The sequence below is a fragment of the Lycorma delicatula genome, chromosome 7 (genome assembly GCF_047948215.1).
Source record: "Lycorma delicatula isolate Av1 chromosome 7, ASM4794821v1, whole genome shotgun sequence".
Classification (NCBI taxonomy): Eukaryota; Metazoa; Arthropoda; class Insecta; order Hemiptera; family Fulgoridae; genus Lycorma; species Lycorma delicatula.
Window position 1 is genome coordinate 8,492,598 of NC_134461.1, and position 14,707 is coordinate 8,507,304.

General features: G+C 34.6%; 1 protein-coding gene across 1 annotated transcript in view; it reads right to left on the minus strand.

Annotated features, from left to right (window-relative positions):
* Positions 1-14,078, minus strand: part of Ero1L (endoplasmic reticulum oxidoreductin-1-like protein) — a 147,995-nt gene extending 133,917 nt beyond the window's left edge. The window contains exon 1 of the mRNA XM_075371914.1: positions 13,807-14,078. Coding sequence (XP_075228029.1) covers positions 13,807-13,899 — 93 coding nt within the window. The 5' untranslated portion in view covers positions 13,900-14,078. The remainder of the gene's footprint in view (positions 1-13,806) is intronic.
* Between the last annotated feature and the right edge of the window lie 629 nt (positions 14,079-14,707).

Below are 14,707 nucleotides of genomic sequence, written 5' to 3' on the forward strand. Positions count from 1 at the left end.
CAACTTCAAATAAAGGGCAGGCAGGAGCAGGTTTCGTAATGAACAAGAAGTTAGGGAAGAGAGTAGAATATTTCAAAATGCATAGCAAAGAATCATTGTAATAAGGATAAAATCAAAACCTACGCCGACAACGATTGTTAACGTCTACATGCCTAAAAGTGCCCATGATGATGATGAGGTAGAGTGTGTATACAATGAATTTAAACACATAAAAGGGGATGAATATTTAATAATAGTTGGAGATTGGAATGCAAGCATTAGAAAAGACAAGGAAGGAAATAATGTAGGTGAATACGGGCTGGGTAAAAGGAATGAAAGAGGGGACCGACTTATAGTTTTGCACGAAGTATAACTTAGGAATTGTAACGCCCAGCTTAAAAATCATAGAAGCATATACACACGGAAAAACCAAGGTGATACTGCAAGGTGTCAGATAGATTATATCGTAGTTAAGCAAAGATTTAGAAATCAATTCATTGACTGCAAAGCTTATCCTGGAATCGACGTTGATAGCGACCATAATTTAGTGATAATGAAATGTAGACGGGGATTTAGAAACCTGAAGAAAAGGTGTCAGATGAATCGGTAGAATTTATAGAAGCTTGAGGAAGAAGAGGTAAAAAATATTTTTGAGGAGGACATCGCAAGAGGTCTGATTAAATAAAGTAAGGTAGAAAAGTGTAGAAGTAGAGTGGGAGAATGTTAAAAAGGAAATTTTTAAATCAGTAGAAGCGAACTTATTAATCGTGTACAGAAGAATTGAGAGGAGAATGAAATAAGAGTTAGGAGAACACCGATCTGGTTTCAGGAAAAGTATAGAGGGACAAGGGAAGCAATTTCAGCGCTTAGATTAATAGTAGAAGGAAAATTAAAGAAAAACAAACCACATACTTGGCATTTATAGACCTAGACAAGGCATTCGATAAGGTAAACTGGATTAAAATGTTCAGCATTTTTAAAAATTATGGTTCAAGTACAGAGACAGAAACAGTAATAATTGAAGAACTTAAAAAGAAGCCGTAATAAAAAAAGGGAGTCCGACAAAGATGCTCCCTATCCCCGTTACTTTTTAATCTTTACATGGAACTAGCAGTAAAGAACAATTTAGATTCGGAGTAACAGTACAAGGTGAAAAGATAAAGATGCTACGATTTGCTGATGATATAGTAATTCTAGCTGAGAGTAAAAAAGATTTAGAAGAAACAATGAACGGCATGGATGAAGTCCTATGCAAGAACTACCGCATGAAAATAAAGAACAAAACGAAAGTAATGAAACGTAGTAGAAATTATGTAGATGGACCGCTGAATATAAAAATAGGAAGAGAAAAGATTACGGAAGTAGAAGAATTTTGTTATTTGGGAAATAGGATTACTAAAGATGGATAAAGCAGGAGCTATATAAAATGCCGAATAGAATATGCGAAACGAGCCTTCAGTCAGAAATATAATTTGTTTACATTAAAAATTAATTTAAACGTCAGGAAAAGATTTTTGAAAGTATACGTTTGGAGCGTAGCTTTATATGGAAGTGAAACTTGGACGATCTGAGTACCTGAGAAGAAAAGATTACAAGCTTTTGAAATGCGGTGCTATAGGAGAATGTTAAAAATCAGACGGGTGGATAAAGTGACAAATGAAGAGGTATTGCGGCAAATAGATGAAGAAAGAAGCATTTGGAAAAATATAGTTAAAAGAAGAAACGGACTTATAGGCCACATATTAAGGCATCCTGGAATAGTCGCTTTAATATTGGAGGGACAGATAGAAGGTAAGAATTGTATACGCAGGCAACGTCCAAACGTTATATTCCAAAATATGTAAAACAAACTGTTAGGGATGTAGGGGGTATACCGAAATGAAACGACTGGCACTAGATAGGGAATCAAGGATAGCTGCATCAAACCAGTCAAATGACTGAAGACAAAAAAAAATCCAGTTCATTCTTCTTTTATCAATAGATAAATAAGTTGAAAACAAAAACATGAGCTTTTAGTTTTTATTTCCTTATAAAGATTTTCATCAAACACAGAAAAATCCAGCCCTACTGAACGGCATCCGAATGTATGTCTATGTTTGCGTCCGTCTTAGTGCATGTCTCTCTCGATTCGTTAGTACAGTCTCGTGGTAGTCAAGTGTGTATATACTTGTTATATTATTATATATCGATATACCGTACATCAAAGCGAAATATACATCAAAGTTTTTGGAAAATCTTACTACTTTTTTAACTACTGGATCCGAATTTCCGGACGAAAATTGCAAATATCTAGAAAACTGTCGCTTCTAACGCTCTAAAGGTTTTTTCACCCCCTCGACGATAACCCCATCCGCTTCCAGTAGTACCCGTCGAATGATAATATTTTCAAGTGCCCCCGGGGCGCCGTTCAGAAATGGGGAGGGAGTGCTATCGGGTGTCACCGTAATATCTTGGCAACCCCTCGTCCGACTTTCACGATTCAAACGGCGTATGTATCCGCAGGTCGAGCGCTAAATATTTAACGCATCGGGCACACTCTTGATCGACCGGATCTTGGTTATCCGGAAATTAAATCGTGTAGACCTACGTTTTGATTGCACTCACCACCGTAAAACGTACCGATCCGATCTTTCGCTAAATACGCTCAAACCTGTGCGCTAGAGCAGTTGTAAAGTATAAACTTATGAAGACTTAAAAGTAGAAAAAAAATATATATTAAAAAAATTGGAAAACCACTCTTATATTAAATGCACTAAAAAGTAGAAAATAAAAAAAATTGTAAAAAAATTTTCAAACGCCATTGTTAAAGTAAACGCATTGAAAGATAAAAAACCAATTCAACACGATATCTCAGAATGGATTTGACAACAAGCTTTGCTAGTGATATGTAAAATTATATGAAAGTCATAGCTTCAAATTAAAAATTTGAAATTAAAAACAACAAATTGTTAATTAGAACAACTGTGGTTTTCACATAATCATACTATCACCATCAAACCTTGTCAAATCCATTCTGAGATACCGTGTTAAATTTATTTTTTATATTTCAATGCGTTTAATTTAACAACGGTTTTTAAAATGTTTTTATATATTTTTTATTTTCTAATTTTTTTGTTTAAATCGGTCACATTTTAACTATTAGATTTTCATAGTAATTTGCAGTATGGCTGCCGACTAGGTTGCCACATTAAGTAGACTTTGAACCCAGGTATTTTTCTTACTAGATTACAGTAAATATTGTTAATAGGTTGTTTGTAAATAATGAAAATATCCTGAAATTACGTTAGAAAATTTCTTCAACTATATCTAAATCTGTTTCAGTAAAAATTCAAGAAAGACGGGAAAATAAAAATCGGGTTCGATCGTAGAATCCAGAATTTTAACTTCCTGTCAAAGCTGAAATTTTATCTCTTGTATTAAAAATGATAATATTCTTCCGTAAAACGATAACTTTATTTCTTTGCACCTTCCTAAAATATCTGTCAAATTTTCAAAATTAAATAACTAATGAAAGTTTTTTTTTGTAAAATGTAATAATATTTTTCCTAAAGTATGACGTCACGCATGAACGTTTCATAGAACGGGTATCTCCGTACTTCACGCTCTGTCATGTCAACAACCTAGGACACCCGATTTTCATACATGTTTAAACTTATCGCACCATTAAAGATCGTTCTAGGCTTACGTTAGTTTTAATAATTTATCGGTTTCACATAACGTAGACATAATTATAGGCAGTCATAGTTATTCAACTGGCGTATGGAATTTTATTGAAATTATCAAACAGGTATGTTAGCTAAACGAGATGACGCTAATAAACAAATCGGGTATAAAGTAAAATTATATTTTTAATACTGCACAATTTTTAAACGCAAAACTGCGGTTCCTTCGGGTGCTAGTCTTCCCAGTAGTCATATACGGCGTTGAGACCTGAATCATCAACGCGGAAGACCGGAGAAGAATTGACTCGTTCGAAATGTGGACCTACAGAAGATTGCTCCGCGTCGAATAAAGAGAAAAGTGGACAAACAACTCGATTACAATCGCACCGGGTGTAAAGAGAAGGTTATCCGCAATATGCTTCCGGCGCATCCTCCATAAAATCCTGAGAGACTAGTCATACAGGGAAAAATCGAAGACACCAGGTCACGCGGAAGACCGCCAAAAAGATGACAGTATGTCGGATTCAATATAATAGTTGAATTATAAATAATTACTGATAAGTTACACATATTAACTAAGTATTCAACACTCGCAATCGGGAAACTAACTCGATTTGATTTTTTGTAATATTATTTCAAAAATTAATCAATAAAAAAGAATTATTTTGTTATGAAAAAAAAATTAAAACCTTTCAAAGTATTTATTTTTTTGTAATTCAAGTAAAAAATTAAATAATATTAAAAATAAACGTTAAATATTTCCTATTCCGTGATTATTAATCATTATTAATCGGACTGTATCATCCTATTTCAAAATCCGAATAAAAAATAAATAAATAAAATGGTTCGGATACTATTGAAATAAAACTAAGAAATAGAGTGTAGTAATCTTATCTTTTATATATATATATAAGTGAATGCTTTTTTGTTTTTCCCGTATGCATTCCTACACCATTCATCCGATTGCGATAAAACTTTAGCGAGTTGTTGTACCGCCTGCGAAAGTTTCTGAATTAGTTTGGAGCCGTTAGACGTCGCTGAGATTGAAATATTTCGAAAAATTGTATGTATGGTCCGATTTGGCTCATATTCAGAATATATATTAGTTACGTGAAAAGAAATATTTTTGTAAAAACTATATCCGCTAGGCGGCGCCGGTGAATATTTACGAAACAAACAAATATACAAACAGACTTTCTTCTTCTATAAATATATACGAGTATATATATATATATATAGAGAGAGAGAGAGAGAGAGAGAGAGAGTCTATGATACTCTCGGTAACGGAAGGATTCCGACACAGGGTCATATATATCTATATCGGTTCAGCCGTTGAGCAGTTACGGTGGAACAAACGTACAATTCATACATACTATATGTACATACTTACACCCTAAATATATTACGCTGTTTTTTGGGCAGTTTTGCAAAAACACTAGTAAGATAACAACTTCACGCGTACGAGATACGAGGTTTCTGAATCGTTCAGATTGAAGCGTTAAGATGCTTTTTTTTTAATGAATTAATTCACCGCAGAAGCTTAAAAATTGTACATGGGATATGGAAATGAAATTTTGTAGCGTATGAAAAATGCCATGCTTGACCGGGATTCGAACCGGGACCTCCGGATGAATGGCCGAAATGCTGCCACTCCACAGCGGAGATCGACATTTTTAAAGTTTATCTTTAAAAATAGAAGTTAAACTATTCCTATTCTAATCAAATGAATTAAAATGTTTAAATGTATATACTTTTTTTATCTAAATAACCAATTCAGAAGTTGAAAACGATTTTAAAATTTTATCTAAGGGGTAGGCGTAACACATCTCCCCAACCCGTTGATAAAATTATAAATTCTATTTTATTATTATTTTAATGTCTCAACCTGTCGATAAGAAAGTTCCTTTTTGTAAATTATTTATTATCAGAAAGGAAATAGTTTTAAACCTTTATCACAGAGATAAAACAAAATTAACATTTTTTTAAAACTCAACTTTTTATAATAATAAACCAAAATACGGTCATTTGAGATAAAACAAATCTGTTATTCTGATCGGCATATAGTAATAAATTACATAGATCCCAACCGCAACTGGTAAATATGCTACCTCATAGATAAAAAAGGAATTGCTTCTGGATTTGCCTGGGTACATCTACGGAAGCCGTGGTAAAACCTTGATCTACCACCTCTTTTATTTTTAAAATAAGATTACATACACGTAAGGTTTAAAATATAAACTCCTGAAATAATGTTAAACAAATACTCGAAGAAATTTATACTAAATTTTAAAAAAACAGCTAAAAAATAATTCACAATTCATAAGCCGTTAAAAATTATTTAAGGGGATCCGATACCCTGTTTTTTCAAATGTTATTTTATGTGTCCAATAAAATAAGAAAAAAAATTTAGTGGCAAATTCATTTTTTTGTTAAGCAGTTGTTCTTTGATTTCTTAACGAACGTATGGATGAGGGTGGGCTCAGAGCCAGTACGTTTTTGTGGGTGCCGCTGAAAAACGAGCATTGTGTACGATATTTTTCCATTGTTTCCGGACGGTAGCTGCGAGTTTTGCGTCAGCTACATTTTGTCTCTGGTGGTTTAGGTCTTCCTCAATTTGCTTGACCCGTGTTTTCTTCGGTGCAATTCGTTGGATCTTCCACTGTGCAGGTCGTTGTCTTCATAGAAGACGGTATTCATGCATTCGGCATATATGCCCAAACCACCGCAGCCTGCGCTTTTGTGTTTCCAATTCAATTGTAGGTTGTTAGGTTGTTCATTACATCTGAGTCTGAATGTGTGATTTCGAAGGCGATCGATCATACAGTGATAAACCTAGTTTTCGTCGTAAGAATCGCATTTGGAACACTTCTAATTGGTTTAGGTCTTCTTTCAGTAGCGTTCGTGTTTCTGATTCATATAGCAAGACAGGTAAATGAGTTCCCGGAACAGCGGGGTCTTTCTCTTCAAGGTTACATTTGGTTTCCTCCACAGGCACCAGTCCAGCGGTTGGAAGGCAGCAATTACCTGACTAATCCTGCCGCGAACTTCCGCGGATGATGAAATTTTCTTTTGTCGGATTAATGACCCGAGGTATTTGAAATTGTTAACCTGCTCAATTCGTGTTCCGGCCAGGTAAACGGCAGATGGTGAGCCACCAGTCGTTAGAACCTTGGTTTTTTCAGTATTAATTTTGAAACCGTATGGCTGTGCTACACTCTCAATGACGTACAGATTGTCTGTCGCCTCGGCACCATCATCCCCAAATATAGCGCTATCATCGGCAAACATTAGGTCTGTCATATAGCCCTTTTAGCCGTATTGGATACCGCACCGACCGTTTAAGGATTTCCGCATAATTGCATCAATAACAGCATTGAATAGTAAAGATGATATGAAACAGCCTAGCCTTACACCGGTTTGTATCGCAAATTCATCAGACAGTTCATTACGGATGCGTACGGGGCTGCTAGAGCCGTTGTACGTTTCTGCGAGTAGTTGCATTGTTTCGGCAGGCATAATGCAGAGACTTGAGTGCCACCCGTAGTGCTGGCCAATTGACGCTGTCAAATTCGGCCTTGAAATCTATGACGACAATGACTGTTTGCTTCCCGCAGCGTATTCGCTCTTCCAACGTTGTCTGAAAGTAAAAATCTGATCGCATCAGCTTCTATTTGGCGCCACTCTCCGATCTGATGCGAGATTTCAATCCGTGTCCGAGGTGGGGGTGGCGCAGGCGCGCAGACTGTTCGGGAGAGCGGCTGTGTCCGAACACAGTCATCTTCGGGACATCTGCCGAGAGGACCCGACTCCGACAGTTGTAAGGAAGCGGCCTCACGCCGTACTGGACGAACCACCGTGATGGTGCGGTGCGGTAGCCGAAAATCGACAAACCAGGCTTAGGGGCCTCCATATCGCATGAGCTATAAACGGAATAGTGCGTCAGACGCGTTTCCGGGGTCGCGAGTGAATGGTTTTCGCGAGTTATATAGTTTGAAGACGTCAAACACGGTAAGTCGCGCATAAAACAAAAACGCGGTCAAAACTTTTTTTTTCCGCGTGTGTTTTGTTCTGTATCTCTTGTTTCAGAAACGGGAGAAACGTGGATGTGGAACGACTCGACGTGCCGTCTCATCCTGCCAGTCGAAAGAAAAGTAAAAATTAATTTTTTTTTTTTTTTCTTCGCGTGTGTGTTCTGCTTCTTTTGTTGCAGATACCAACAGCAACCACAAAAACAAATGGTTTCTTCACTGCGGCCACGCGGTCCCCCCAACCCCTTCTCAGACACACGTGTGTCTGAAGGTTAATGATTACGTGGAGTGAATTACTGTTTGCTTCTTCCAGTAAATCGCCGCCCCAAAACCGCGATCGCGAATAGGTGTCACCATTGTAAGTTCCCTATTACCTTCCTTTCCTTTCAAGAAAGAAGAAAGAGGGAACGATCCCAGCAGCCATCAGCCCAGCAGTCGCAAGCCCAGCAGCCACTGACAGCACAGAAGAACGAAGAAACCTGCACTTTCCCCCGTTCAGCCCTTCGGGGCCTCGGGAATTTCAAGGTTAACGGTATGTAACTTCGGTTACTACCAATTCTTGGAAAGTGCAGGCCAAAGAAGAACGAAGAGGTCTTCGGAAGAAGAAGAGGGAGAAGAAGAAGGAAGACCAACCACTCGCCTCAACATCACGGACTGTAGTCCGGAACAGAGCCCAGCAGAGATGCGTCCTGAAGGGCAGCCATACCAGAAGCGGATGAAGAGCTTCTACACAACCTCTCCTATTTCAAAACTTACAGTAAGATAAAATAACCCAGCAATTGCGACTCCTCCGGAAAAGGGGACGCATTGCTCCCTCCTTACAGGTAGTGCCCCGTTGTGGCGTATTCCTGCTAGCCTATTAAGAGTTAGCACCGAAAGGACTTCAGTGGACGGTCTGAAGGGGAATTACGTCGGAAGGACAGGCTTTATAAGCCTAGCCTTCCGCGGTCGGCCCATGAAATGGGTTCGATAACGCTGGTTTAACAACGGATTGGGATGCAATTAAATCCGTCTTAAATTCACTAAAATAATAATACACAAAACTTGAGAAAATTAGAACCGAGATTAAAAAAAAAAAATAACCTTTTTAAAAAAACAAGCCCGATTAGAATGATCCAGCAGCAAGGGACTCTGTCCAGGTTCTGCGATAAAGTAGGGAGAAATAGACTCCTGCCAACTTTACATACCATTCCTTCTATTTGGCTTCAACCTGTTCTTCTCTAGACAGTTGCTCTCGATGTTTCTGTAGTCGAGTTTGGATGATTCTCATAAAAACGTTTCCATCGGTAGGAGGCTTATGTAACGGTAGTTTTTGCATTCGCGACTGTTATTACGATTCTTTAGTACCGGTATAAAAATCTCTTGTTTCCATGCTGTAGGGATTTACTTTGTACGCCACATTAACTGCAGTAGCGACTGTAGGCGATTGACAAGGATATCGCCACCTGCTTTTAGCGCTTCAGCTGTCACTTCATGAATCCCAGACGCTTTGTTGTTTTTGAGTCGTTTATCACTGTTTTCACTTCGTCTACTGTTCGTATAGCATCAGCGGCTTGTCTTCCTGCAGCTCCAAGGTTGGCGGGGTTGCTAGTGGGGCAGGCGGTGGCTTGTGGCTGTATAGGTCTTGGAAAAATTATTTTTATCTGTGTAGTCGTTCCGTAGAAGATCGAACAAAGTTTCCATCGGATTTCCGTATATTTTCATTAAATGTCTTAAATTTCCCACTTAGGCGTCTAAGTTTTGTGTAAATGGTCCATTATTCATGTTTTTGTGCGGCTTCTTCAATTTTGGTGGCGATATCAATCCAATATGCTGCACGCTCGGCCTTCAGACCTCGCGGTTTAATTTTCGGTACTATTCAAAGTCAACTAGTTTTGCTAGTTTAGGCTGTTCGATTTTTATCGCGGGGTTCGTACTTTCGCAAACTCGGTTAGCTAGTTCAGAGGCCAACGATGTAGGACATTCAAAATGTCCGGAAGCGTCAGAAGGTGGGTGTCTTTCCCTACGGGATTGGGATGATAGATTTTTATCGCCATTATTTTTGTTTACTTCGTTACTTTTTTGTTTATAACTACATGTTATATTCTTCTTGTCGATATCTATCTACTCGCTTATCTGTTTATCGGTTGTATTTGTTTTTATGAAATATGAAGCGAAGATATATTCTTTTACCGGTGAACTTTAAGAACATTCCTCGCCGATAGCTTTTGTTAAGGATCGACTTATTATCGAAATTCCTTAAGAATCCCTCATCGTATGCTTAATATCAAGCGATTTACTTATAGTTCCACTTAAGGAGCCGACTGTAAATATACTAGAAAAAACCAAAATACAGTAAGTAAATATAGAATGATGTTTCAATCACTGGCGCCCTTTGATTGACAGCCACTTGTATCGACTCTTGCTAAGAATGTTCCCACATTTATCATTTCTAAAATGACATATTTATCAAAAATATGATAACATTCATATAAAATGTTAAGCAAAAAATACTTTATGAATATCCAAAACGCTCATAAAAAGTAAACTTTAATTTCCCGGAGAAAGAAAAATACAACGTACGAATGCGCTACAAGATATTAATAAAAAAATCATCGATCGACCAGCTTCAGTTATTTTTTAATCGACTAATTAAAAAAAGATATGTAATGGATTTTAATGTTATTGATTTAAACCAATTTTTTATTTGAATATTAAATCGTGGATAACGATGTTCTTTGGTTGGCGGTCGGGTTTCAATTTACCACACGTCTTAGAAACAGTCGGCCTGATTCTATTCAAGACTACACGTTTACCGGTCCAGTTACATTACACTGATAAGTCGCTAATGACTTTAACTGCTGATGCGATTATAAATAAAAGTATTTAAAAAAAAACAAATATTTTTTTGTTAAACATAAAATTACTAGTTTGATTATATTTACATTATTTAATTTTAATTTTTGAAGACAAGATGCTCAACAAAATTCAGTAATAATAAAAATTGTTAATATTAATCTATTAGGTTCACAATTTCAAACATTATGTTTTCGACTTTTTGAATGTTTGGGAGCTCGTGAATTAGGAGTTAAACGATTAAAATATTCACTAAAATTGATGATAAATTAAAATCGAAATTGAAAAAAAATGTTCTACTTCTTTTAAAATTTGGGAGCTCTCCTTCAGGGGATGGGGTATTAAAAAATACTTTTTGACCATAAAAAATTTGAAATTGCGAAAAATGTTTTTTTTTTTCATTTTGCGGGTCCCATACTCAAGGCGAAACATTCGGTTTTTTTTTGTCTTCAGTCATTTGACTGGTTTGATGCAGCTCTCCAAGATTCCCTATCTAGTGCTAGTCGTTTCATTTCAGTATACCCTCTACATGCTACATCCCCAACAATTTGTTTTACATACTCCAAACGTGGCCTGCCTACACAATTTTTCCCTTCTACCTGTCCTTCCAATATTAAAGCGACTATTCCAGGATGCCTTAGTATGTGGCCTATAAGTCTGTCTCTTCTTTTAACTATATTTTTCCAAACGCTTCTTTCTTCATCTATTTGCCGCAATACCTCTTCGTTTGTCACTTTATCCACCCATCTGATTTTTAACATTCTCCTATAGCACCGCATTTCAAAAGCTTCTAATCTTTTCTTCTCAGATACTCCGATCTTCCAAGTTTCACTTCCATATAAAGCGACACTCCAAACATACACTTTCAAAAATCTAATTTTTTCCAACATTCGGTAAAACTATTTTTTTTTAAATAATCACTAAAAAAGTGTTGATCAAATATTTTAAAAAAGATCTTCTTAAGATGGATTAAAAATTACAAAGATGCAGCCGTAATTCTAAATAAACAAAATTGTAATTTTGTATATAGGAGGTGAAAACCCCCTTTATACAAAAAGCCATAAAAAGGCTTTTGTTTTCAAGCATTACTAAAGAGTAAGAGCTATCAAAAAATTATGATTTTTTAAAATCTTAAATGCATATTAGTAACTTTCGATACGAATTTAAATTTAAAATAAATTTAATAAAAATCATTTTAAAAATTAAAAAAAGTATTTTTAATTTACCGCAGCCCTTAGAAGTGGGACGGGCAAAAAAAAAAAATTTGTTATTTTGTGGAAAATATGGATGCAAAGTACTACCATTAATTCCTTTTCTGAAGCAACATACAGCTAAATAAAATAAAAATATATAGTAATTTTTTGGGGAGGGGATGAACATAAAATAAAACCTTTTGGTAATTTGTGATCTTGACAAAAAAAAATTCAACTTTTGTAAGGAAATTTTTGGCTAAAGTGCCCCGGTAAAGATTTGAAATTTTATTTTGGTTAAAACAATCCCACTCCTTTTCTAATTATTTCCTAAAATTTGATACATTCTTTCCTCCTGAAGGTAGTACTTGTCTACCAAATTTAAAGAAAATCGATTCGCTGGATTAACGTTATGTAGGCTTACATACTTATGTACGGACATACGCACAAACGTCTGTTCAGCAAATATATATTTTTGGACTTGAGAGCAATGTTATAAAAAATTATTTCAGTTTACAATTTATTAAAATGTTTGTGTTTTTTTTAAATATCTCTTTAAGGCACAAAACTTAAAAAACAAAAAAAAAAACATTTTTTTAGATTTTTTTTACCGATCCGGTTTTAGCTATAGCTGGGAAAGTAAAAAACATTCAGAAATTTCACTTTACGGGTAACAGAAATACTAATGTTACCCATTAATGAAAATGTCCTAAAGCTTTTCAACGATATATCATAAGCGGTACTTATTTTCATCGGTTCCAAAGTTACAGCCAAATAAAATTTCAATTAATGAAATATTTGGATCTTACATGGGTTCGAATCAGACTTTTCTCCTTTCTTTTAATTTAAATATTTTATTTATTAGTAATTATTAACCTCTGATTGTAAAAAAAATTATAATAGATAATAATTCAATAATAACAATTAAAAAAATCATACGTTATTAGTAAAATAAAATTTGATGTACTTTTCATTTAAAAAAAAATGTGTATATGTAATTTAATAGGAGTAAAAGGAAGTCATGTAGTTTATATCAATTTTTTTTTTTTAATAATAACGATAATTTTCAATCTTTTTTACAATATACAGTTTTTGCGTATTATTTTTGTTTAGATATTAAAAATAAATAAAAGTTAAGTAATACGATAATGTAACAATTCTAAATTTTATCGCTTAATTTTTAATTCTATATAAATATCGGGAAATTTAAGCATCCGGCTTTTATTTATTTAATTATTTATAAAATTCATTCGAAATAAGTTCGCCCTAAAAACATACTTTCACTAGAAACGATACGGATCCATTTGTGTTTTTTGTATTAAATAAAATAAAATTGTTTAAATCTGTTTAGCCTGTTGCGTGATGTATTAACAAGCAGACAGAAATGAGTCGTTACATTATTACAATTCGAGGAATATTATACTAATTTGCATGTTTGTTTTTTTTTCAATTTTAATGAACCGGATAATATTATGAATAAAATTATTCTAAGCAACGTTATATTACACTAATAATGACAAATGTGATCGATAGTAGCTGTTTAACATATGAATTTGACATACCGATTATTATTATTATTATTATATAAATTTCTAACCTTTATTATTATTAGATAGTTTTAACACAGATTTTATTGTATTTTTCCGAATTAAAAGTCTTCGTAAATTATAAACGAGAAGGTTAAATTTTAAACATATCCCTCTTCTTAGGGATGACTTTAAATTTTAAACACGTTCATCCTCTTATGAATATTTAATTTTTTATTTCAGTTAAAGTTTTAATTTACGTCGGTTAAATATATGTCGTTTCCTGTAGTTTATCTAAAGTTAATCGATCTAATATTAACAATTTATTAATATTTTAATCGTTTATCCTTTGTAAAAATAAATTACAACAGTAAATTATTACTACAGTATAAAAAGAGATGAATATTCATTTAAACTAAAGTGAAAGAATTTTACCGTTATTTAAGGTTAACTGAATTAAACACGATACGGTCTTACACTAGTAAAACGTGAGCTAAGCGACCTACCGAACAATTTTTTTAATTAATTTTACTTCTCTCTAAATTATGTTAATACAAAATTTAATAAACAAAACGATTTTACTTACTTTAAATGGATTCGGTAATCTCAACGGAAAACAAAAATAAATTATATAGGTCAAAGCGATAGATGTTCGTATAATTTTAAATATTAAGTTCATTTTATACTTAAAACAAGTTAACTACCGCATATGTTTTTATTATAAACCACATAACGACTTAACATAACCACTTGTTTTCACGGTCGTGCCTCGAACGAATTGACAACAGAATTAGACATCAACTCGACTCGCTGACTAGCAGAACGAACGAACGAACGATTGAAACTGTTATTCGAGCATAGGACGTTTCACTATACCGTGCCACTATACGCCTCCTCTGGAACTTCCCCCTCCCATCCTACCTACCTATCTATCTACAAGTTATATATCTCTTATACCATCTGTTATATTAAGTTTTGTCTTTCATTTCTCTTAGTTTAAGAGATATATTACTAGTGTAATATATCTTCAAAAACGGATTAATTTTTTTAAATTATTTTTTTGTAATAAAATTTTAAGATTTGTTGTTTTATTTAGGAATTTTTATGTAATTTTAAACTGTTACTTCTTCCTGAACGAAATTATCCGATCCAAAAGTACAACAAGGTTTTCTATATTTCAAATAAAGTTTATTAAACCAAATATGTGCCGTTACAGTCGATTAATTTATGAAGTAAAATCATAATCCCATCGCTGTGGACTGTGATTTTGGGACGAAAAACCGTGATAAGTGATTTACAAGGGCTCTCTTGAAGCCATCTTCATACGGTTAAGAGAGTTCTCTAGAGACCGAAATAAATAATAATCTGGCATTGCAAGATTAAGACTATTCGGTGGATGCATCAAAACTTCTCGGCCAAACTCTCAATTTTCGACGGTCATCGAACATGTATGGGGTTTGGCATCGTGATGGACGACCATAATCGTG